The 24563-nt window shown below is 43.0% G+C and overlaps 1 protein-coding gene across 2 annotated transcripts in view; it reads left to right on the top strand.

Annotated features, from left to right (window-relative positions):
- Window positions 1–24563, top strand: part of MTUS2 (microtubule associated tumor suppressor candidate 2) — a 323047-nt gene that overhangs the window by 183039 nt on the left and 115445 nt on the right. For both annotated transcript variants that reach the window (XM_019530126.1, XM_019530125.1), the window contains exon 4: window positions 2513–2674. In XM_019530126.1, the coding sequence (XP_019385671.1) occupies window positions 2513–2674 (162 nt within the window). The remainder of the gene's footprint in view (window positions 1–2512; window positions 2675–24563) is intronic.

Genomic DNA, 24563 nt, shown 5'->3' with positions numbered 1-24563 from the left:
TACATGCTTGTGGTTTTCTGCTTCCACCCAGAGCACAGTAAATTGTTTGAATTTTTCATGTAGCTTATTATTTGAGTAAAGGTCAAATGTAGTTGTAGAAATCCATGTAGACTTTAGGCACAATGCTTCACATTAAGACCTGCACGCAAGCTGCCTTAAAGAGACAGCAGCCTGCAAGGCTCTTTAACCAGAAAAGGTGCTTTTCTTTTTAAAGCTTTCACCTTAATATAAAAGACTCTTAGATTTTCAGAAAGAAAGGCAAAAAAAGCCTCCCTTCAGATGCATGGTTAAGAAGCTTAAATCTTTAAAAATAACCTGAAGAGTTTGCTATGCCAGTTATTTTAATAATGTTATCATTTCCCTGCAGGCAGTGCCTAAATAGTATTGTATTCCTATCTCTTTAAAATAATGAAAATAAAAATCATAGTCTTTCTGTGGAATTCTGTATACTTCTTGACACTGTCTGTGCTCATTTTTCAAGCAAATTCTCATCCTTCTGCATCTGTTCAAGTCCAAACATGCTGTAATCTCTCACTCCACTTAGGCTTTCTGTTTAATAGATAAGAAGACACGTCAACTTGGCTTTTTTATATGTAGGGAGAAATTGATTTCCTTATATCTGCAAGGAGCATAAGATAGGCTAATTCCTTAGGTGGCAAATGCAGAAAAGCAAGTGAAGATATAAAGGGTTTTGAAAAAGGTCAGCATAAAATGGAAACCGTGGAAACCTTAGATTTAGCATGAGAACATGATTGAAATAGATGTGCTGATTAAGGCAGATTTTTTCTTTTCATATTATTCACATTTTGTATATCTTATCAGAAGAACTGATTGCAATAAACTATTACTGGGTCAGGGAGCTCATGTCTTGCCCAACAGTCAAATCCTACAAACACTGATTACTGGGTGCTGTGTTTACTACCAGGATAATTCCCACAACAGTAATTAAAACTCAAGGTGATATCCAAAAAGATACCTGAGGTGTTGTAATGATTGTAAGATAAATGCCTGGCCCCCTATGGCAAGGATGCAAGGAAATGGAGTCTGGCAACTATGTTTTCTGTATAATCAATAAGGAGAGCTAAGCACTTCCAAACAGCACACTGAGCAGAGAGCTGTCAGCACATAGTCAATAGGAAATGCTGACCCAGGGGTGTATCTGAGTTCCTGCCTCTCTCTGGAGCTTCGGTGCTTCCACCCAGTCAGGATCTGGAGTTCAGATTCATCGTCCGAGGATAATGCCTATATGAGCAAGGCTCACTCTTCTTAAAATCCTGTGGAAGGGAGAGGCTACTTCTGCCCAGATTTTGGATAGTAATCTAGGTTAGAGAACTCACCTTGCAAGGCTGAGAACTGGTCTCTAGGTCTTCTTCAGCATCCTATGAGAGTGCCATAATCATCAAGCTATAGAAGAGTCTGTGTGAGGGCTAGATCCCTGGACATCCAGCATAATCCTGAGAGTGATGACCAGAACCCAGGTCTCCCCAGTCTTAGGTCAGATGTTGGTCTGAACTAGTGGTGGCCATACTTTTGGCCCAGCAGGCCATGCTGAGATCAGGCTCTTCACTACCCTACAGCACTGGGATTGGGCCCTGTACCACCCTGCACACCCAAATCAGCATGCAGGGCTATACTATCTGGTTTGCAGGGTACCCCATGTATCTGGAAATTTGGCAGCAGGCTAGTGCCACATTCCCCTGCCACTAAATGTTTGGACCTGTGGGGAGCACAGTGGGCTGAACGACAGCACCAGGAGCCTGACCTAGACTGTGGCCTGGGGGTTGGTCATCCCTGGTTTGAACCATTTCAGGCTGAGGAGGGACTAGTGCCCAGGGCTCCCCTTTTTCTGGGCAAGTGCTCTAACAATTAGAGATGGGCAGCCACACCACAACTGCCTCACCTCTCCCTGTATTTTTTAATTGAAGTGATTATAGCTGCTTTGCTTCGTGCTTGATTCAATACTACTGATGTGAGGTCATGGTACTCGAAGCGCACCCAACCAGTCAGGGCCCTTGGGAGACACAGGCAGAATTCAGGCACTGCTGTTCCTCATATCTAAATCATGACAGGCAGGTGACACCCACTGCTCAGAGTGGGGCATTTCTGTGCATGGATGAGACTCTATAAATTAATTAATATAGGCACCTAATCCACTTTGGAGCTGCTGGAGCTGGGATCTCCTGCTTTTTCTGATTTAAACATCTAAAATTAAATAAATACCATTTCAGGTGCCTCATGTGACTCTCTCAATCTTGCCATAAGTCTTAAGTGTTATCAGATTCAGGCCAGATCAGCAGCTAAGACTTAGGTGGGAAAAGTTTGATATCTAAGTGAGTTATTGGGAACTCCCAGTTGCACTAGGAAAAAAATCTGTGTAATGGAGCCCAACTGAGTTAAGGGAAAATATGCTTGCATTAGACATTATAATTGCAAATGTGAATTTAGTGCAGAGACTATAGTTTGCATACATTTTTTATGAGCTTATAATGAGTGCAGTTTTGACCTCCTGCAGGTTCAAGCTTTGGAAATGAAGAGCAAACTACTCCTAAGGCAGCTGCACCATCTAAAGACATCCCCAAGGGGACCAGTCGAACTACACTGCAGGGATTGAGCAGCACAGCAACTCCCCGCAGGAGTTTACTTCCAGCGCCAAAAACTACCACAGCACCTGCTGGTAAGTTTTTCAAGCCTGCATTCGAGAGTAACCATCTGCATTAGTCAAGTAACTTATGAATATTATTGCCACACTGCTTTATTACTTACACAGTTAATTTTCATGTGATCCTTGGGTACATTACCAAAACAGATCTGATTTTGATTCTGTTTGCCATGGTCTGTTTAAAGCACAGTCAAAGACCCAGGTCTATGTTCATTTTGCAAACTGTGAAGAATGTCTGGAGTTCAAGGCATTTAGTGCTCCCGGCTGTTCATGTCATAGCTTTTGTGTGTATATTGAGTCCCATAAAACAAACTTCTGAAAGCATGACATTAGTCTAGAGGGTCAAACTATCCTTTTAGAAGAGAATACATTGTTAGAGCTACTTTCAAGGATGACAGGATTCCAAGCTCAGGAAATAACAGCATTTTCACTTGAAGAAGGGGAAAGGAGACAAGCAAATGAGGTAATAAAGAACTGATTTCAAATCCTTATCTAAACTGTCTTTCAAATCCATGAAGACACATCTTCAAACATGCCTAAAATAATCCCTGCTATCCTGTAAACCAGTGGTTCTCAACTTTGTTAGACTCATAGCACCCCTGAAAAATGCCAGCTCTTAGCTCTCTCGCTCACTTTTTGGACTATGGAAAAATAATAAAGCAATTATTCTTCTATTGCAAAGAACTCAGAAAGACCACAGCAGGTCAGAATATTTTTGTCATTATGGATTTCTATTTGAAATTTCTGTGTTTATCTTGTGAAACTTGTGCAGGTGTTTGCACACCTAACAGTGCTATTGTGCAGCACCCTATGGCACCCTTAAAAGGGTCTCATGGCACTCCAGGGGTCTGTGAAAACCCTGACTAAGAGTCACTGCTGCAGATCAAAGTACTCATAGTCCTCTGTTTAAAGGAGTATTTGTTAAAAAGAGCTGAGACCTCTAAGTCATGCTGTCTCCCTCCTCTGCTTTGTATTTAAATATTGTCTGTGATTGGTAAGGCTTGTGTGTTTTATGCCTGTAAAGCACGTAGCACATAATAGGTGCATTTTCAAATCAGTGATGATGAATGTACTAGCCTCAGTCCAGAAGAATTTCATTAGTGGAAAGCAAATAGGCAGAGTCTCAAGGCCTTTATTTGAATTTTTTAGTGCCCTTGTGCAAGCAGTGCATATTCTTAAAGTTAATTTCCCTTAAATATGAAAGTGAATTAAATTTTTAATCATGAATCAAAACACTTGAAGAAGGAATTAGCTACCACTTTAAAAACAATAAGGAAAAGACTTAAGTGTCTCTACTGAAGTCTTGGCTGTGATGGAGCATCAATCTGCCAATCCATGAGTTACAGTGAAATTTAAACTGCTTCTGTTTTTTCTAAACTTGAAAGCTTTAATATGGTTACAGAAGAAATTGATAAGAATTGCTTTAGGTACATGCAGTCATGTTACTGGAATATTGCTTACTGGGATCAGGCCTTATGATTAATTTCCAAGGCTGAGAACAGGACTTTGACCTGCTGAAAGTAATGGGAATTCTAAACCAAAATAACATCTTTAAAATCTGGCCCTAAAAGGAGATAGAAACCTTGAAAGTGAAGAGGAGGAAATATATTTTCACAATGAACGTTTTCACTTGCTTCCAGTTGGTTTTTATTTTACTTAACTCATTGCTTATTTAATTTTTTTTCACACTAAGTTGCAATAGACAAAACAATTTTTAGATGAATGCTTCTTTTCTCACGTTTCTTTAAACAGCTCAGCACACAGACTGACATGAAATCCCTTTCTCTGAGGAGTTCTTATTACTCATGAGACAGTGGGTATGGCCACATGTGACACTAAAACTGGTTTAAAAGTGGTTTAAACCAGAAGTGGACAAATGTACAAGCTTGTTAAATCAGTTTAAAAGCTGCTTACAGCTAGGGACAGAAGCTACACATAAACCAGTATAAGTGATTGGAAATCTATTTAAACCTGCGCTATAACAGAAGTTCAGTGCACATAAACTGCTTCAAAAATAACTGAACCTAGTTTACAATAAGCCTGCTCAGATATAGTATCACATTTGACTGATTTAGGTTATATCAGTCTTTTGAACTTGTGTCCCAGATCCCCTCCTGACTCAAGTTACCTCACAGTCCTCCAACATCCCAGGGTGCATTGGACCCTGGGCTGTGCTGTCTGCTCCAGTAGAACAGGACCAGCCCCTTCTGCAGCTGTCACAGCATTGAGGCAGTAAGGCCTCTGCTCCCTAGCCTGCATCCTGCCTCTGCCTGTCAGCTGGTGGAATGGGGGACAGGGGAGCCCCAGGCCACCCAGTCTGGGTCTCCACAGTGTAGGGGAGGAAACTCCCTAAACCCAGCAAACCCCCAAGCTGGAAAAGCCCCAGCCCTATCTCCTTATTAGCCACCGGCCTCTCTGACAGGTAGGGGAGGGAGGAATGCACCCCCACAGCACTGGCCCCCAGCAGCAGGGGTCTTCATGGCACCAGGAGAAGTCCCTGCAGGGGGTGCTTTTCTGCTTCTTGCAGCACAGTAAGCCAGGCTGAGAGAGCCCCAGCCCCATGCCCTCACCAGCCTGTCTGAGAGGTGGGGGGCAAAAGGGGGAGGGGGAATGCAGCCCCAGCCTGGCACCAGCCGCCTCCCAGCAAGGGTCTGCACATTGTTGGGGGGAGGGGGAGAAGAGGAAGGTCACACAGAGGGGCTTTCCCCCCACTTACAGTCCAGTGAGCTGGACTGGGAAGGCCCCAGCTCTGCACCCTTGCCAGCTGCTGGCCTCTCTGAGAGTTGGGGGGCTGGGGACAGTGGGGGGAAACACCTCCTGCCCTGGCCTGGTACTTTCCCTCTCCCCCCGGAAGGGGTCTGCATGGCATGGTAAGGGAAGCCCCCATGGGGGAGTCTTTCTCCTGCCCACAGCCTAGCAAGCTGGGCTGGGAAAGCCTACACCATGCTCCTTTGCCAGCTACTGGCCCTTTGCAAGGCTAAGGTAAGATCATGCTGGGCTGTGGGCAAGGAAAAACCTCTCCTACAGGGGCTTCACCCTTTGGCATACAGTCCCCCACTGGGGGGTGGGGCTGGTGCCAGGCCAGGAGGTGCATTCTCCCAGCTTCTTGGGGAGGCTGGTGGCTGGCAAGGGCTCAGGGCTGGGGCTTTCCAGCAGTCAAGCAGGCATGGGCTGCCAATCAGCTGGGTTCAGCAGCCTTTGGCAGTGTCTGTCTGTCTGGCGTGAGCACCCCCAGGCTCTTGGCTTGGGCCAGTGCGGGGTTCTGCCTACTTTGGCCACCAGAACGCTGAATGTCAGTTCAGTTTGCTCTCAGTCCAATCTACGCAGCTTAGACAATCCTGCAAAGATTGAATCAATTCTGCCTTGGGCTTTTTGAACCTCTGTACTTAGCCTAAAGGTTCAAACATCTACCTAGAAATCAAGTACTCCTTTGAACAGGTACACTGTGCACCAGGGTCAATGATACCCGTGCAAGCCAAGCGTTCCGTGACACCGGTCTTGTTGGTCCTTCAGGCATCGTATGCTGCTTCATTTCTAAGCCACCCTCCAACCTTTACTGCAACTGGCCGCTCTATGGCAAGAATCCTACTGCCTCTTTTTTCTTCTTTTCCCCTTTGTTGGCACATTTTATCAATGAGCTTCCTTGCATTGCTTATCCCATAAAAGCTCTTTCTAACAACAGCGGTGTCCTTACCCCTTAGTCAACCAGGACCCCTCTTCACGCATCCCCGCCCCTGGGATACCAAAAATATAGGCCCAGGCATTCTCTTCCCTCCTCCTCCTCCCCACTCCACCACCAGACACCCCAAATCAGGCAAGCACACTACAGAGTTTGGTTAAGTGCAGGCTACTGAACTTTATTGAATTTGTGTTTGTTTGAAAAGGGCAAGCAGAAAAGTGTCAGCATCCCGAGCCACAGGTTACCTACCCCCTGGAACCTCTAAAGCATGGGCGCAAGCACTTCTATCACAACTCACTCTCTGCCAGGCATGCTGGGTTGGTCTCTAGCTCCCACTTCATGGTGTCAGACCCACAGCACTTCAGGCCCTAAACGGTGACTGCTTTAGCTGGCATCCTAGAGCACTGTACCCATGACTATAACTATTGTGGATTATGAACCATTTCCCAGTCAGTGACATCTAGGTACGGTTCAGTTGTTATGTGTATTCACACCCTAAGGAAACAGCCTGTCAGAGTAAAGATTAGCGATATCTGGCTCATATTTTGTAATTTTCAGGATGAAAATAATCCAAGCCTTTGTAAAGATATTGATGAATTAGAGTAACCCTAACCTCATAATAGTGAACAAATGTACTGAAAGAATAGGCTCAGAGTTTTCAGCATCTTTATCTCAGGTGGTTTTCTTAGAACTAAGAGTGAATTTAGGTTTTCAGCCAGTTAAACATCCTTAGGATAACGTATATATTTATGATGTAATGCAACTAATAGGAAGCTACACCACTTAAACTGCACCTGCATTTATCGGACAGACAGTTGTACAATAGTTCTTCTCCAAAGTCAAGATATTTTTAAATGGATCAATATTGCTTATACTAAATAGAAAATGGAAGAGATGCAGGTATTCCTGCATTTCACTTAGCTCCTGTTTTTCCTTGCTGGCACCCATCACATTGCGCTGTAGGAGCAGGGTTAAAGTCCTTACTGGTTTCCCTACTGTCTCAAATCAAAAGAAGAAGATGCCTTGCTGTCTTTCTTGTCCTCCCATCTCTTATTTTCGTAGCCTTTGCTTATGCCATCCCTAAGCCTGGAGATCTGGTACTGTCATTTTACACAAAATAAAAGAATAAATTGTATTTTTGCCCCACTTTGTAGTTTTCTCTAGTGCCGTGATTTGGTTGAGCTCTCTCTTTAATGACAGAATAATTTAGATGTGCTAGATATTACCCATGATGGCCACACAGGTTTTCTGCTAAAAGCCCCTAAAGTAGAGAATGTTACTAAAATTAGGGTCCCATACATGAAAGCAGGAGAGATGAGGGCACTGCTCTTGTAGAGACTGATAAAAAAGCAAATGAAATGAAAACAAACCGTAAGAGGATAAATGTTCCATTTGTCATTTTTTCAACTAAACATTTTCAGTCTGAGACAAACTAATGTGCATACAATTAATTTTAATTAAATTAAAAATAATTTAATTGCAATAAAAAGAAACAGTATTAAATAATACCAGAATGAAGCAAAATATTTAATTGTAAGACAAGTGCAATGTTGTGGCCAAGCTCAAACCATGTTCTCAATTTTTCAACCCAAGATCTTTTTTTCATATTATTTTATTTATCTTGGTTCAACCACTAAAAGAGAAAATCAATTTGTCATGCAGCTCTGATTTGCAGTCATCAGGGTCTAGCCCTGGCTAGTGGGATCTCTCTTGATTAAACCAGGTTCCCATGCCTGGAAAGTGTGGCAGGTGAAAGACCTTACATCAATAGCCCTGTTAGAGGAGTTTGGAATTGAAATTACAACCCCGATGCCAGTCTTTAATTTACAGAAATGTGAAAGATCCTCATGTAGATCTTTCTGGCATGAGGATATAGCCCTTAATATGTCTTATTTCAGGGGAAAATATGGACGTGCTGGTAGCCCCTATGGAAATATTCAAGTGCAAGGACATCTAGAGATTTATCTGGTAGGCAGCATGAAGGTGATTTGTCCCTTTCTCTGTGATTTACTGGAGTATTATAAAAAGAAAAATGACTCTTTTGGACCTTAGAGTTGGCTTTTACTGGATATTTTACTTCTTTTTGTACATGAAAGACTAGAGCTCTTGCTAGTTTTCTGTACCTCTGGAGAAGTAGCTCAGAAAACACAGGGCCACTATAAACCTTGGGATTGATTGAAAAGTTTTTCCCAGCAAAAAAAAAATGTTTGTTTCATTGTTTTGTCTTGCTACCTCATTATTTTATTATTAGATCCCTGAATGAATTAATCATCTTAGTGTGGTCTCACTCAGAGGGTACAGTTCCCTCTTTGTGTTATCCGGTGATGACCCCTGAGCTAGGTGTGGACAATTAAAAATCCTGACGCTGAATCAACTCAGTCTTCACAGGTTAGTCTAAACTGTGTAAATTGAACCAATAAGCAAGTGAACAGACTTTCTCTTTTAATTCCAGAAATGTAGTCACATGCCTATAGTGGCTCAGGCCAGAAGCCAGGGGGTGCTAGAGCATGCCTCCCTGCTTGGCTGGAGCAGACCGCTTGGGTCAAAGTTAACCCACCCACCCTGCAAGGGTGGATTTGCATGGGAGGTGCAAATCATCCTGGGATGCTAAGGACTGTGAATTAACTTGAATTTGGAGGGGATCTGGGACAGAAGTTCAGTAAATTGATTTAAACTGAATCAGTTTAGTCTGATGCTACATCCATCCAGCATGGCCTAAACTGGTTATCTTAAACTTGTTTACACCATTTTGAAAGCAGTTTATGTGCACTGAACTTCTGTTGTGTTGTAGATTCAAACCAGTTTCCAATCACTTATACCGGTTTATGTGTAACTTTTGTCCCTAGCCCTGGTGTTTGGATTGTTTATACAGCATATCACAATGTTGAAGCTTCTGATGAACAACAATCTAACATACTCTTATAATTTTGGCCTGTGTTCTCTTTCCTCTTCTAAACTGTTGTCAACACTTTATCCAATGATCACTGTTAGTATGCTATATGCACACACAGACAGATCATACATCCAAGTCCAACTTTGGCCTTTCTGTGCAGCGCCAGGAGTGCAAAGGGAGCATACACTAGGGCTGTGCGAAACTTTGGTCTCTGATTCAATTCGGCAGAGATTTGGCCTGATTTGGTGGCCAAATCTGCAACTCTGTATCAAACTGGAGGACCCTTTAATCTCTCTGAATCGGATCCGAATCTCTCTGAATTCAGAAAGATTCAGCGATTTGGACATAGATACAGCTTTAAATGTTTTTTCTACATACCTCTAGGTAGCAGGCGGCTCATGAATGCTGCAATGCTGGGGTTCATGGAGTGTCCCACACAAGTGCAGGGGGTCCCCAGCGTGCTCAGCAGCAGACCCAGAAGTGGACCAGAAGCACTTCTAGTCTGCTTCTGGGTCCACTGGAGAGTGTGCTGCGGGGGGGGCCCTGTGCCCCGCCCGCTCATCAACTAGTGCCTCCTGGGTTGGGGGGGAGGGGAGACCTGGGGTCTACATAGCCCCTCGAGGTATGTAGAAAATTTTTTTAAAGCTGTGTCTATGTCTGAATTGCTGATTCTCCGAATCAGCACTGAATCTTCAGATTTGGATTTGGCCGAATATAATCAGGGACAGTGATCCGAATCAACTAATTGAATCAATTCCTGATTTGGGCCAAATCTGAATTGAATAGGGCCCACTTTGCACACCCCTACCATACACCCACCACAAACAGCCAACTATGGATTTCTATTGTGAAGAGAGAATCCTTGAGTGTCATAAAGACTGTGTGGGCATCCCTTATGCAAGCCCCCACAGTAGAAGAGTCAGAGCAGGCAGAGACAAAAGAATTTGTCTGGAATGTGTGGCATTCTGACTCGTGAATGACCTATTAGAGTCATTGCTACCAGGGCATAGTTCAGAATGGCTCTGAAGTTGTTTTACACAGCTGTCCACAGTGGCCTCCTTCATCCCACCAGACAAGGGAGCCATGACTGGCGCCTCCCAGAATTTTTACACCAGCAAAGATGAGACACCACAGTGGGTTAAAGCCACTATCACTGAATTAGACAATACTGAGCAGTTCAGGTAAGATATACCTTCCTTCGTCTCTACTTTTAAAGCAAGTAGATATGCAAACTGAAAAAAAAAAATGGTTGCAGCAAGGCAAAGATAGCTCCTGCCAAACAGGGACAGTTGTCAGGCATTGTATACTGTTGTTATAATATGTAACATATAGAAACAAAAGAGAACATGTGCAGTATGGCTGTGCAAAGCTTCGGTTGCTGATTCAATTTGGAGGAGATTCCGAATCCAGATCGAATCAGGAGACATATTAATCTCTCCAAATCGAATTAGAAGCCTCCAGTTCGATTCAGAGAGATTCAATGGCTCAGCCATAGACATAGCTTTATACTTTTTTTCTATGTACGTCGAGGTACCAGGCACAGCTTGTGAATGATGAGATGGTGGGGCAGATAGAGTGTTCCATGGGAGCACAGGGGGGTCCCCCACATGCTTGGCGGTGGACCTGGAAGTGGACCAGAAATACTGCCGCGGAGCACACAGGGGAACCCTGCCCCCCGACTTGGCGACTGGTGCCTCCTGGGTCTGGGGGGGTGCCCAGGGTCCCCTCGTGGCTGATAGCCAAGCTGAAGGGTGTGGGGGGGTTCACCACTGAGTGCATGGGGACCCCTCCATGTTTCTGTGGGATGCTCCATCTGCCCTACCATCTCAGTGTTCACAAGCTGTGTCTGGTACCTTGAGGTACCTAGAAAAAACATATAAAGCTGTGTCTATGGCCAAATCGATGATTCTCTGAATCAGAATTGAATCTTCAGTTTCGGCCAGATTGAATCAGGACAGTGATCCAAATCAGCAAATCAAATGACTGTCCCCCAAATCAGGCCAAATCCAAATCAAATACTGCCCACTTTGCACACCCCTAATGCGCAGTTAAGTTGTCTGATTTAATTTTTGTAAGTGGCAAAGCTGCAGCAGCTGCATCTGCGCACAGATCGTGAATTCGTTTTATGAGAGCGGTGTTCAAATCCTCACAGTACTAAATATTTGATGGAGCTAAAAGATGAAATAAAATGACAATAATAAATACAGATATTTTACCATACATCTAATCCTACCTCTTTTGCTGTAATCTGTGGATGCCATTGATAATACCTAATGCAGTATAAAATATCTTAAAATGCAGTCCCTCCATATTTATGTTCACATGTTACTGACATTTCTCTTCATCCTGTCTATTTAAACATTTTCTTGTCAGTTCTTCCCATATCTTAAGTGATGAAGCACAAAACAATTCTTGTGAAATTAAATTCTTTATTAAATTTGAAGGAATATGTACAAGATCAGCTTGGAGGAAAGGGCAGTGAAGGGTTTGGGGCTTTCTGGACCCATTCAAACCAAACTGTATACCTCATGCTTGTCACTATTGTGTCCAAGTCTAATATTTTAAACATGACTGAGGAAAGTGTTGCTATGTGTAAAAGTCAGTTCAAAGGGCTATTCTTCAAAAAACACCTTACAGAAGGGAGACAGTGCTTATGCCATGTTGAGACATTGCAAAGTAGAAAGAAAAATGGCCACGATTGGCTGGAATTCTGCTGTGGGCAAATCTGGATTGGCATTGAAGCTCCCCTCATTTATCGTTGGACATCAAAAAATGCTAGGTTAAAAAAGATAGAGGAATGGCAAGGTAAAGCCAGTGTTCAAAATGTTTGAAGAAGTCATTAAAGAGTAATCTATCCACCCTACTTTGGAACACTGACACTGGCATGTCATAAAGATGATAAATGCCATCTCTAAGAGAGGTGGCAGGGGAGCGTGCCAGCCTCGTCATTCTAGAAGTAACACAGAAAGAGCCCTTAACAGTGCTCCAAGCCAAAGATGCAGTGATGTCCAGTAGTCTGCAGTTAGCTGGGAAGGCAGAGAAAGCATTAGAAATAAGAGGATCAAAATGCTTATAATATTGTTCTAAAATATTCCATAAAAGTTAGCAAGCGAATGTCTGTACATTCTGCTACATAGGTAGGGGATTAGTGATGGGATAGTCAGGTAACATAGATTGTTTAAGGATTTGGGGAAAACGAGTTCATGGATGGTCTTTGCTAAATATCCATATAGTAGAATGGGACCTTTGAGAAGGCAGAGGTTCAGCGAACAGAGATCATATAGTGTTGTTAGATTCTGGTGTCTGACAGAAGTACAGTTCCTAGCAAGCTGTTATGGATTCCATCTTGGTCCCAGAAAAGCTAGACATGGACCTGAGTTTACAAGAGACGTTCTTCACTTAAGAAAGTCCATCCCTCCCTAACAAGTCCTTTAATAAATATATGGCTGCTAAGATATGTAGCCTTAGGGACCCTTGACAGTTTTGGAGAGTCAAAGGGTGAGTGACTCGCATCCAAATGGGACTCCATGAGATCTGTCCAGGAAGGAAAAGGGCTGTCCAAGGAGTCTGTGGCTATATGACCCTGGCCCTGTCTGGTGTTCCCACCATGGTTTAAAACTGAAGGGACAGCACCGTCTTTGTGGAGTGTTGGCTGCACATAAGTCAACTCTACATTTCTTTAGCATTCCCCTAGAGCTGAACCTTCTGGGATGTTAGAAATGAGGTTTGAATCCCCTCAGAGTAAGTAGAGCTTTGAACAGAGGTCTTCCTTTTCCTCAGTCACTACTCTAGCCACTGAACTATTGTGCAAAACAAGGAGGGCACCACTGCTACCAAACATGTTTTGAACAAAGATGGCCACGGCTGTTGTATTTTGTGCAAAGCTCAATCATCTTTCTTTATGTGTTAGGTATAGACAAGCTCTGAGTATCAGGTCCCTCACAGGGAATAAATGGGAGAATGCCTAATTTGAGGATCCTGAACAAGTGGGAGATAAGTGCCAAGCCAGTCAGCATTTGTTGTAGCAATTGCATGTCATAAAACTAGAAAAGTAGAACAGATACACGGTGCACTGTCTAAGACCAGTACCTGGGCAGATCCAAGAGAAGAGAGAGGGGGCTGTGGCCAGTGAGCTCTCTGAGCTCCTTGCTGGTGAGTGTGGGCTCCTACCAGTGCTCCACCTGTACAGGGAGCTTTCTGAACTCATCAGCTGGTTGTTGTTGACTCTTGCTAGAGCCACTGCTTTCACATGGCTTTGGATCCCAGGAGGTGAATGCCACCACTGTTTACCCAGTCATTTTCCCTGCCCCTGAATTCAGCAAAAGGAAAGGGGTGGATGAACAGTGCTCATCACTGGGTTATGTAGCCATGTGGAAGCAGTGGCTCTGGCAACAGCTTATGAATACACTACTGCACTTAAGTCAAGAGGAACTATACCTCAGTGTAAGATACACCAGTATATCAGCTGCTCAGTGAGAATGAGTTTTCCTACCACCTCAACCTTCTTTGTGCAGTCAGTTTGGGTTTAATTCGTACTGAGCATGTCTACACATGCAAATACTGCACAGTGGGTATACTCTAGAGTAAACCAACCAGGCAGGCATCTACATGAGCAGGTATGCAGAAGACTTGCTGCTCCCACCCCCTCCAGCAGATCTGTGGGCAAATCTGGATTGGCATTGAAGCTCCCCTCATTTATCATTGGACATCAAAAAATGCTATGTTAAAAAAGATAGAGGAATGGCAAGGTAAACCCAGCCCCCTGCAGCAGCTTGGGGGATCTCTAGGCTCCCCCTGGGTGCAAGCCTAGGGGCTGGCAGGGTGCAGGGGCCAGGAGACAGCTGTTTCTTGGTGGGGGCTGGAAGATTGATCTCCCCCTCCCCAGCAGCAAGGAGCTCCCAATCCTGGCTACCCAGTAGGGGGCAGGGGACTTGGAAAGAGCTGTAGGTGAAAGGCAGGTCCTACTTCCCTGCCCTGATCCACTGGTGGGGCAGCTAGAAGCAAGCCCTGGTTGGGTGGGCTGCCCCACCAGAGGATCAGGGCAGGGGACTGGGACCTTCGAGGGGAAGGTCCAAGAAGAAGGAAGGCCCTGCAGCTCTTTCCAAGCCCCATGCCTCAGTCACTCAATTGGGGTATGGGCCAGCCCCAGACAGGGAAGTCTGCACATGTAGCCTGGAACTGGCTGGGGACTCCTGACACAGGACTATCTCCAGCCACCTCCAGGCTGCGCACGCAGATTTCCCCACACAGCCCAGGCTGATCAGGAACTGTCCTGGTCAGGGGCAGGTCCCAGGCAGCTCCAAACTGGATGGGAAATTGTCCCTATGCACGGTGCCCAGCCCCTGCTCTGTGATCATGGAGCTCGAGCTAGGAACAGGCTGGCAGATTGTTCCCAGCCCCAGCTCCAGCTCCATGATTGTGATCAGGAGGCAGGTGCTGGGACCTCCCTGCTGCTGGGGCAGAGGGACATTGTCACTACCTGGGCAACTCGCAGGGGCAGGGAGCAATCTCCTGCCCCCTGCTGACTGGGAGCAAGCTTGCTGTCTACACATGCCATACTGCGCAGTAACTAATCGCAAGTCAATTTGCTATGTATATTTTCAGTTAGTAAATTTACTCGAAATTAGAGTAAATCACTGTGCAGTAAGCATCTGCACATGTATATGGTGATGCTTATTGCTCAGTAATTTGGACTAATCTTGAGCAAAGCATCTCGTGTAGATGTGCCCATTGTTGAGTAAATCTACCAGAGAAAAAAATCTGGACTAAACTCCTCTGTAGTAATCAGGTCATATTTTCACACTTCAAGCTTCTCAGTCCCACTTAACTCACACCTTGGTGCTTTTATGGACTTAGTTTAAGTGTAAACATTATCTCTGGCTGACAGTCTTCTGAAAGATTAACACTTTGATATTGAGGAGGAATTCATGTCTCTAGTAGGAAGCACTTTTTGCCTTCAGTTGACATCAGCCTTAAAAGCCAGGATGATTTTCCCATCAGTAGTCATAGTAACAGTAATGATAATGATGATAATGTAACATTACTGGTGAAACTTTTGTGAGACAAGACAAACAGGAAATGCAGCTTCTGGCTCAAGTAGCAGAACCAGGCACTCACATGAATACTACCACTGAATCCATGGGGGCACTGAAATTCCAGGGATGGCAGTAGAGCTCATGGACGCCTCCATGAGCATCCTTTTATGGAGGTTTCTTCCTCATTATCTTGCAAGACACCCCTTCCAAAAATAAGCTACAGGGTCCACTGGCAGAATGTCTGCTCTTGGTGCTCTGAATCCTTATTGTGATAGGTCACAGCTGCCTCTGCAAGTCCTTTTAAAGGAGACTGCTCACTGTGCGCAGGATCCATGGGATAGGGAAGGCTGCACCACCTGGATGGCTGCAGTCCCTTTCCTGGGCCTTGGAGAAGATGATGTGCCTGTTCCTTCTCTGGACCAGCAGAAAAGCTTAGTTTTAGTGAAGAATGCTGATCCTCAGTGTGTCCCCACATTTTTCTGCTGTAATGGTGGGGACACTATATTAGAGAGCCCTTCCTACATGTGGATTAGGGATGGGGCTGCATAGCCCCACTCCCTGAAGGGATTACTTAGACACATGTGTAACTTTATTTGTATAAGTGATTGCAGGGTTGAGCCCTGTAGGAGTTACTACTAGGTACATACTAAAAATGGATGGACAAATGTTCATTTTAATTACTTTAGCAGGGGAGAAGGAGCTGCTGTCCAGAAACACTTCAGTCATTATGGTTACTGTTATGTCTGTGTAACCCGGGCGGTACTCCAAGACATACTCCCTCTTCAATTGAAGGGTTCAGAGCAGGTGCACGAGCGCTGTGGGAGGTGTAGGGACCCTCCTTCCCCTATAAAGCAGAGCCAAATCACCAATGGGGATTTAACCATATACCTTTTAATGAGAAAAACAGTATTGGGAACATAACATGTATAAACCAGGGGGTATAAGGGACACTACAATGCCCTGAGGGGGCGGGATTCAATAAAGGTTAAGCATTCACATTCATAGACATATTCATTGAGTTGACAAAAGACAGGTTTAACAAAGTATAAAACACAAGCAGCACAGTAAACAATAACGGTTGGCAAAATATAAAATACACAAAATACAAAACATCAAATAACAAGAGATATAAGGCATAGGTACCTGGAAGGGGCAAAAGAGGGAAAAACACAATAACCCCCTTCCACTGCAATGAGAATTTCACCCTGTCACTTCACTCACCTCTACGTGACTCAGCTGGGACTTTAACTCATATCACGCATGTGGGTGGTAGGCAGAAACTCTACCACACAGCCACCAGTGCTGGTGCTGCTCCAAGCTGCTTGGGGTTTTAACCCTCCAGGAACCCCTGCCTCACATCAAGCTTCCTGGCCTCTTGTTGGAGAAGCTGGAAGCAGAGCTGGGAACCTCTCAGGTCACTGTTCAGCTTATTGCTGGAGCTGGGGAGCCTCTCCTGCTGACTGCAGCCTCTCGTAGGGGGATCCTGGAGCACAGCAGGGAGCCTCTCCTGCCAGCCACACGCCGTGCTGCTGAGGATCCAATTACTGCCTCCAGGTCCCACTCCTTCAGGCTCTTCTGGGACAACTGCTTCCGCCCCACTGGCCCAGCTCTTGCCAGCTCTTTGATACTCCTTCCTTGTGGTCTCTTGCTGGTCTCCCCAAGTCAGCTGTGCTGCCCCTTTTATCCCCCTCCAGGTGACCCATGGGGCCAATCAGGGGACATGGAGGGGGAGTCTCCAGGGCCTGACTGAAGAGGAAAGGGAATCCCAAGCCCTCCAATCATTTCTTACCCTTTCAAAACCCCTGGGCCAAATCACTACTAGATTGGTGAGGAAAGAGAATTCCAGGCCCTCCAATCATCTTTTACACTTTCAAAACCCCTGGGCCAAATCACTACCAGCTAGCCCATCACATCTGCATGATCCAGTGGTGCTACAAGTTGTCTTTGACCCTTAATTAAGCAAGGTAAAAATTGGAGCAGTTTTGCTATACTTGTATTGCTACAGAATTACACAGACATAACATTTGCATCAGATCCTTTGTATCCTTTAATATTAATACAATTGTTCTGTCTGTCCATGCCCTTATTTAAGCCCCACTCCAGTCTTTCTCCATTACAATAGCCCAGCTGCTCAAAATATTATGTTGGCATTATTAAAATATATACACATAATAGAGATGTCATGCAGGAGAAATGCAAGTGCCTGGCTTGAGGAAGGACATTTGAGGCCTAAAAGCTTGTCCAGTAGCTTTCCCAAATATACAGCTGATCCACTAAAATATCACAAAAAACCTTTGCTTGCAAGAGATTGTATACAGCATTATTTAAAAATGTAGCAGGGAAGAAAGAGTCTTGAAAAAAGATTTGGTACTCATTTAAATGGAAATGGGCTAGCAAATTTTTTTTTAAATATGCATTCAGTTTAGAAATGTACATCATTATAATTAGATATAAATAGGAATTTAATTTGTAAAGAAACACATCCAAATGTATTAAGGAGAGAAAATAGCCAGTCAGCATCATGTGAAGCCTTTTATGTGTTATGTCTACCTGAAAAAGGACCACCTGTGCAGTAAATTCTCGTGGAAAAAAGAAAGGTAAGTTCAAAGGAGATTATATTACTGGCATTTCAGTAAATCTGCTTGTCAGGTATACTGGGCTACAGAGTATAGATCACCTTTAATTAATGCAAATAGGCTCCCATTGCTGCTGCTGCACAGTGATCCAGGCAGTTAGAAAAAACGTTTCTAGCATGGGACAGCAACAATAGAAACACATTGTTATGCAAATTGTTTTGATGACACAAACTGATTGCTTTGCTACAAGTCTCAGAAAGCAGTACATTTAATTAAGTTTCACTGTGTTATGCATGATTTTGTGCATGATTGGACCTCTTTCATTTTTGCTTACTTGACAACATGCAAAAGATAAAAAAGGAGAACATTTGAACAGAAATATTGTGACACATCCTTCAATTCCAATAAAATATATTGTCCTAAGAGAGCTTGTTTGAGGAACACACTAGAAAACTGATTAACATCTATCCCATATATTACCAGTTACTATTTTGATTAAAACTTTAGCTCTAAGCATTTTGAGCTTTGAGAAATGTGCATCTGGAGACAATCTTTGTGGCTTTGACTACAAAGAAAAAATGTGGGCTGTCTCTCTGCAATAGGGTAATTGTCATATATGATTTTTGAGGCACTATTTGTTTTTACCTTGAATCTCTATGAATATGCAGTTAGACATTCAAGAGGAAATATTCAGAAGTGGCAAATAAATAGTTTTTCACCCTTACATCTTTTGGGCTTACAAGCACATTTGATTTTCCTGCACTCTGAGTTGAGTTACAGATAAATTTTGCTCCTAATTCAACTCCCATCCACACAAAATGCCCATTAACTCAATCTGGCTTGCCCATCAGGGGATATATTTAAAGCTCAAATGAGCAAAACTCATCAACTGCTAGTATATCCACTCTACAGGGCAGATGTAGGGTAATCCCTCTTAAGTGCCTCCATACACCTCTCTTCACGGGTTCAAAAAGAACAGGTAAGTTCCTCTATGATTCAATAGAAAGCAGTTCATAGAGTCTTTTACCTAGTGCAGTTTGAGAACCATGGAACGTGTGTGCCCATGTTGGAACACCTCACGTGAGTGACTGCTGTACCAATGTTCTTGGACAGCCGGGGTATCAAACATAAGGCCCAGGGTCATATCCAGCCTGTGGATCCATTTCCTCTGGTCATGGGCAGATCTAAAATTTTAAAAAGGAGGGTGCAGATGAGAAAGTGCATCATCACATATAAAATAATACATATTTTTCTCCAATTAAAAATAAACTAGAAGCTTTACTAATATGCTAGGGGCCTAGGGCTGTATTATTTAGTTTAAGATTGAAACAAAAACAAATATAGCTTCATTAGGATGAGTTAAAAGCAGCCTGCAGGGCTGTGAAATAGGAGCTTCCTTACCAGGAGCAGCTAACAGGAGCATGGCAGAACAAGGCTAGCTTGATTGGTAGAACATCAAGGGCATTAAAAAGAAGAGAGGATAGTTAACACTTGTGGAATTCGGAGTTTAGAAAGCATCAAATAGATTATAATGAGCCATAAAGGTAACTGACTTCCTCAGTACTGCCTGACTAGAAATGCTGCTGCTCCTCCCAGGCATTTGGTTTTAAACATTAGGTGAACCAGGAATCAAAGGGGACTGCAAATATACCAGTGAACCTCCCCCACAGAAATCTGCCCCTATCTCTGGCCCATGGAGGTGCTAGTGAGCCAGGGAATTCAAGGGTGGGACTAGCCTGCTAAAGAATCCAGGGCTACAAGGTGCCATTAGACATGGCCATCAGTGGCAGGGAAGTGAGCAAGAGCTGTGTCAACACAGCCCCTCATATCCCAAAGCCATTTGGCCTGCCACCACTTGTGCCACTGAAGCTATCACTTGCCCTACTGCCACCTCCACAGCTGCCAGCCCTTCCAACTCTGCTGTTGGCTCCGCTGCCACTAGGTCAAGATCTGGACGACAAGGTATGTGTTTGGCACTCCTTTATTTATACTGTGGCCACTCTCATTCAAGCTACTCTGATTTGAGAGGAGTAACTCAAGTGGAATTAACTCAGTTTAACTGTGCAGTGAAGATATAAGAGACTTTCATGAAAGACTGCCATGAGAACCAATGAAAATTGTGCATGTTTAAATGGAAACAGGAAATATATTGAAATTATTCAGCAGCAGAATGATGCTTTGTCATACATGCCTGCGCTTTTATGGAATAACTATTTCTGCTTGATTATTCTTTTTTACTTTGTATTCATTTTACAGGCAAATTACTGTTATTCTGTCTCTTAGAAATCTCATAGTTCAAGGGCAGTGACAGCAAAAATGAGTTCAAACTTTCTTTTCCTGCCTAGTCCATTAAAGTAAGCTTTGTTCGGAAATATAACGATAAATATTGCTCAGAAAACTGGCCTAACCAAAGAGAGATGCTATGAGAGGGAAAACATCTCTGTGCTTCCAGAGGTACAAATAAAACAGGGTAGAATCTAAAGCATAAGTAGTAGGAACCATATGACTGTCAAATGCAAAATACACTTCTTTAGTTTACCTTCCTCCCGGTCAAAATAAAGCCAGCAGCAATGGCAAGTGGGCAGTGGAGGAGAAGAAATGAAAACCGACAGGGATCCAGAGAACTAATGAGCAGCTGAGTTTGCTGGTCATTTGGGAGAATGTTCTTTTTGTAAGGTGTTCAGATGCTTCAATAAAAAAGCCTGAATAAATGAATAAGGAAGCGTGTGAACCCCATAAGCAGTTCAAGTGTTAAACGATTCTGTGTGACATACCATGCAGCGGTTGATTGTATGACACCAAGCCTCAGTACCCCTTGTATCCCAAAAACTTGAATCAGAGATTCAGTCCTCAAAACAGGGGAGACAGGGTTATGATAGGATGGTGCAAATCCATGAAATCACAATAGAGAGAAGAGAGACCGTGTCCGTATTATGTTTGTAATTACATTCAGCCATGTTTGTAAAGTCACTCTGAAATGTTAGATATGTTAAGAAGAACTTTAAAAAAAATCTATGGGTGTTTATAGATGTGCTCAGGGAGTGGCTGGCTCGGGGGGAGGCGCTTTAATTAGAGTGGCTGTTGGAGCAGCTCTAATTAAAGCGCCCAGAGCGTCACATGTATCAGCAGCCCGGTACTGAAAAATGGCAGTGGGGTGCTTTAACTAAGCTCATCGAACAAACTTTAGTCAAAGCTCCCCAACTGCCATTTTTCCATGCAGGGACACTGATACATATCCTGCTGGAGTCCTATAGAGTGCGGTAATTACCACAGTTTATCAAGTCTGCTCTGACATGCTGTAATTGCAGCATGTCGGAGCAGCCTCCCTGCACGTGTATAGGTGCCCTATGTGCTGGACTTTGATTTTAGGACTATAGTTTATTACTATTGTCTTTGCTTTTTTTGTACTAGCTAGCTTGTATAAAACTGTCTCTCTTTAAAGAAAGGAGGAAAATAATCACCTTCCAATGAGCCAAGGAAATAGTTTTTGTCCTTTTTCCCCTTATCAGGTGACTTGAAACTTGAAACAAACACAAAAAGGCAAAGTACAAGTGTTAGTTGGTTCTACTTCAACAACTATGTAGTCTTTCTTCTACATCTACTTATTTATTCACATCCTTTCGGCATCTAATAGATCAAAGAATATACAGAGCCTCCAAGGAGAACTAGATTGTTCTTATTCCACAGAATCCATATTTCTAGCTTTGCTCATTTTGTCTCAAACAATGTGTGCATGGATGTCTTATTACTCACCAAGGACGTGACTTTGCATTTCAAATTTCTATTTTAAGACTTGATTCAGTTTGTTAAAAGGCCCATGTTTTTGCTGCCCATATCTAAATTTTAATTTTTTTAAAATATCAAAACGTTTTAAAGCAATTGTTACTGTTTTACAGTATTTATTTCAGTATTTCCTATTACGCACAACTACTACTGACTTGTTATAATATGACATAATAACTGAATTTTTTTTGTTGTCTTTATTTTTAAAATCACCCAGAAGACTTTTAGTACCAATGGAAACATTATTTTCTGTATCAAATTGGAGACCAAACTTTTTTGACTTAGAAAATATCCAGTCAAATTATATTAGAACGTATGTATTTTAAAATATTTTTCATACTAGTATCAACAAGTTTAAGAAGACTAATAAGTATATACAAAGGACAGTTCATAAAAATAAAATTAAAACACTTTCAGAATTTTCAGGAATTAAAAAGTGTGAAACATTTTCTTTTTAAGAAATATTTTGTCCCAGGGGAACATTCAAAGAAACCAACATATATTTTGAATCTTTGGATTTCAACAAAAACATATATATATTTTTTTCATATATATGAGAGAGAGAGAGAGATGATGAATCCTGTTGTAAGATATAGTACCAGGGGCAGCTTCTCTCTCAGAAATTTGCCTGCGGATGACAAGCTTGCTTTTGGGGATTGGTCTGGCTTTAGCCTTTTTATGGTAATCCTAAATCCCTTCCTGGTGAGCACCAGCGTGGCCAAACTATGGGCACGTATATATGTGCTATTAAGGTGAAGCAATAAGCTCTGGTGCTTATTGTGCCAGAGTTTATTGCTCTTGGGCACTACACTAACACATGTTCCTGGGACTGCAGCACATTAAGCCAGGTCAGAGCAGCCCCAGCTAGCAAGGTGACTTGGGGGTTAATGTGCCAGCCTGGGGCTGCTCCAACTGAGCTCAGCGTGCTGCAGAAGGGCTGGCTGGGGCACAAAGATACTCTAGTGCAGGGCTAGTTGGCAGGCAGCCCACGCACCCTTGTGCCCCAGCCAGCTGTCAGTGTGTACACATGAGGTGCTACAAAGTAAAAAAAACTCTGCAGCAAGATAGTACTTGAATTTTCAAGTACTGTCCTGCTGCAGAGTTAATTAGTTTCCTGTGGCCTAATAGGGCCACATGTCTAGACACATGTTGTTTACTGCAGAGCTAATTAGTCTACTCCGCAGTAAACGTCTCATGTAGATGCCCTACAGCTGCCAGACTACTTTCACTCCCAAAAGCAGAACTATAACTATCAACACCTATCGTTAGCTCCTTATCTGTCTTCCAAACTAATTTTAAATTGCCTTTCTTTTTTTTTAACAACATTTGTCAGTGGACTTTCATCTTACACATTTGACTTAGTATCCATCAGTTTCCTCACCCCTCATTCTGCTCCAGCAACCTCCTGTACCCCACTTGCCAACTCTTCCCAGTTGGGGTATTCTGTTGCTTGCACTTCTCCATATATTCAAAACATTCCCATTTTACCACCCTAAGTTAGATTTGCTTCTTGCATCTTACCTTAAAAACCTTCACACTCATGTAAACTGAAGGAAGACAATCAGTTCTGTTTGTTTTCTTTGTTTTCCTTTCCTGTAAGGTGGCTGCCAAAGTACTTATTTGTATCTTTACTTGCAACCTTCTTCAGAATCATCGTACACAGCTCTAGAGGGAAACATCTCTTTATGGTATCCTTTGCCGCAAAATACTCTGTGATGCTTTGTGGATTCGATTCTTGTACTCAATGCCTGGGTACAGCTCTCATTGCTATTAGTGCAAATCATATAAGCCCTTTGTGTAAAGCATATTATGTAGTAATAACGTATGTCTTATTAGCCTGGCATTGTGTTGCTGCTGACTATTTTCCCTGCAGTCTCTCTTATTTAAACTGGGCTTTAATTCGGAGATTTTACTGCCTGCTTTGTGGTTGGGGTTAAGAGCGTTTACTAATCCCCCATGAGTTCCTTGTTCAATACTGCTTGCAAAATAAAAAATTAAGTATTTTTATGTTTCTCGTTATTGCTAAAAGCATAAGAAGAATACAGCTCCCTTATACAGTATATCTTTGTTTCACATTTGCCATGGACTAATTTCCTGGGTATCCTGGCAGATGGCCCATTTGTGCCTCCAAATCTTACTTGCAAACCACAGAAAATTCAAGGCCATGCAAGAGTATAATTCTTGACTCTGTACCACATAAACTATAACTTATAAAATGAACTCTGTTTTATGTCTCGCAGCTCCCATTATAGGTAGCTTTCACTCAGCCTCAGTAATGAAATGGCACTATAAAATTGTTTTGTGTCCTGCTCACCAATAAAGTACTGTGTAGCAAGTGACAGATCCAGAAAATGTATATCCCAGTCACTTCTTTGTGAAAAGTACTAATCACAAATGAGAATCTTCGTCTCAAATGATAGGAATGGACTGAACTGGATGTGTGAAGCAGAATGTCCTCAAACCCTGGAACAGGGGAGCCTGGAGATATACTGGGAAGTTTTTATCATACACTGCTGAGTATTGGACTGATTTGAATTTATCTTTTGAACTGCCTAAGAATGATGGAAATTTAACTGTGTTTCTCTTTCCATACTATTATAACAGATGGTTCAGTTTGCTATTAGGCTTGATTTCATGGTGGTGTACTCTCCCTATCCACACTTGCTGCATATTGAAAGTACATAGTCAAGTTTCCAGTGCATTTCTAGCTAGAGAATCCACTTCAACCCATATCTCCTGTATAGGCCAGCTAACTCAAATGTAATGGGCTTAATGTAAGCTAGAGATTTCTTTGTGTGTACAAAAGTCAATTCAATGCCAGGAGCCTGGGCAACAAGCAGGACGAGCTTGTCCTCCTGCTCAGTGCAAAGAAATATGATGTCATTGGGATAACGGAGACCTGGTGGGACTCCACCCATGACTGGACCACGGGTATAGA

The sequence above is a fragment of the Crocodylus porosus genome, unplaced genomic scaffold, assembly GCF_001723895.1.
Source record: "Crocodylus porosus isolate Cpor-Errol unplaced genomic scaffold, CroPor_comp1, whole genome shotgun sequence".
Taxonomy (NCBI): Eukaryota; Metazoa; Chordata; order Crocodylia; family Crocodylidae; genus Crocodylus; species Crocodylus porosus.
Note: the sequence above shows the minus strand (reverse complement) of the source record. Positions and strands in the feature narration are given on the sequence as shown.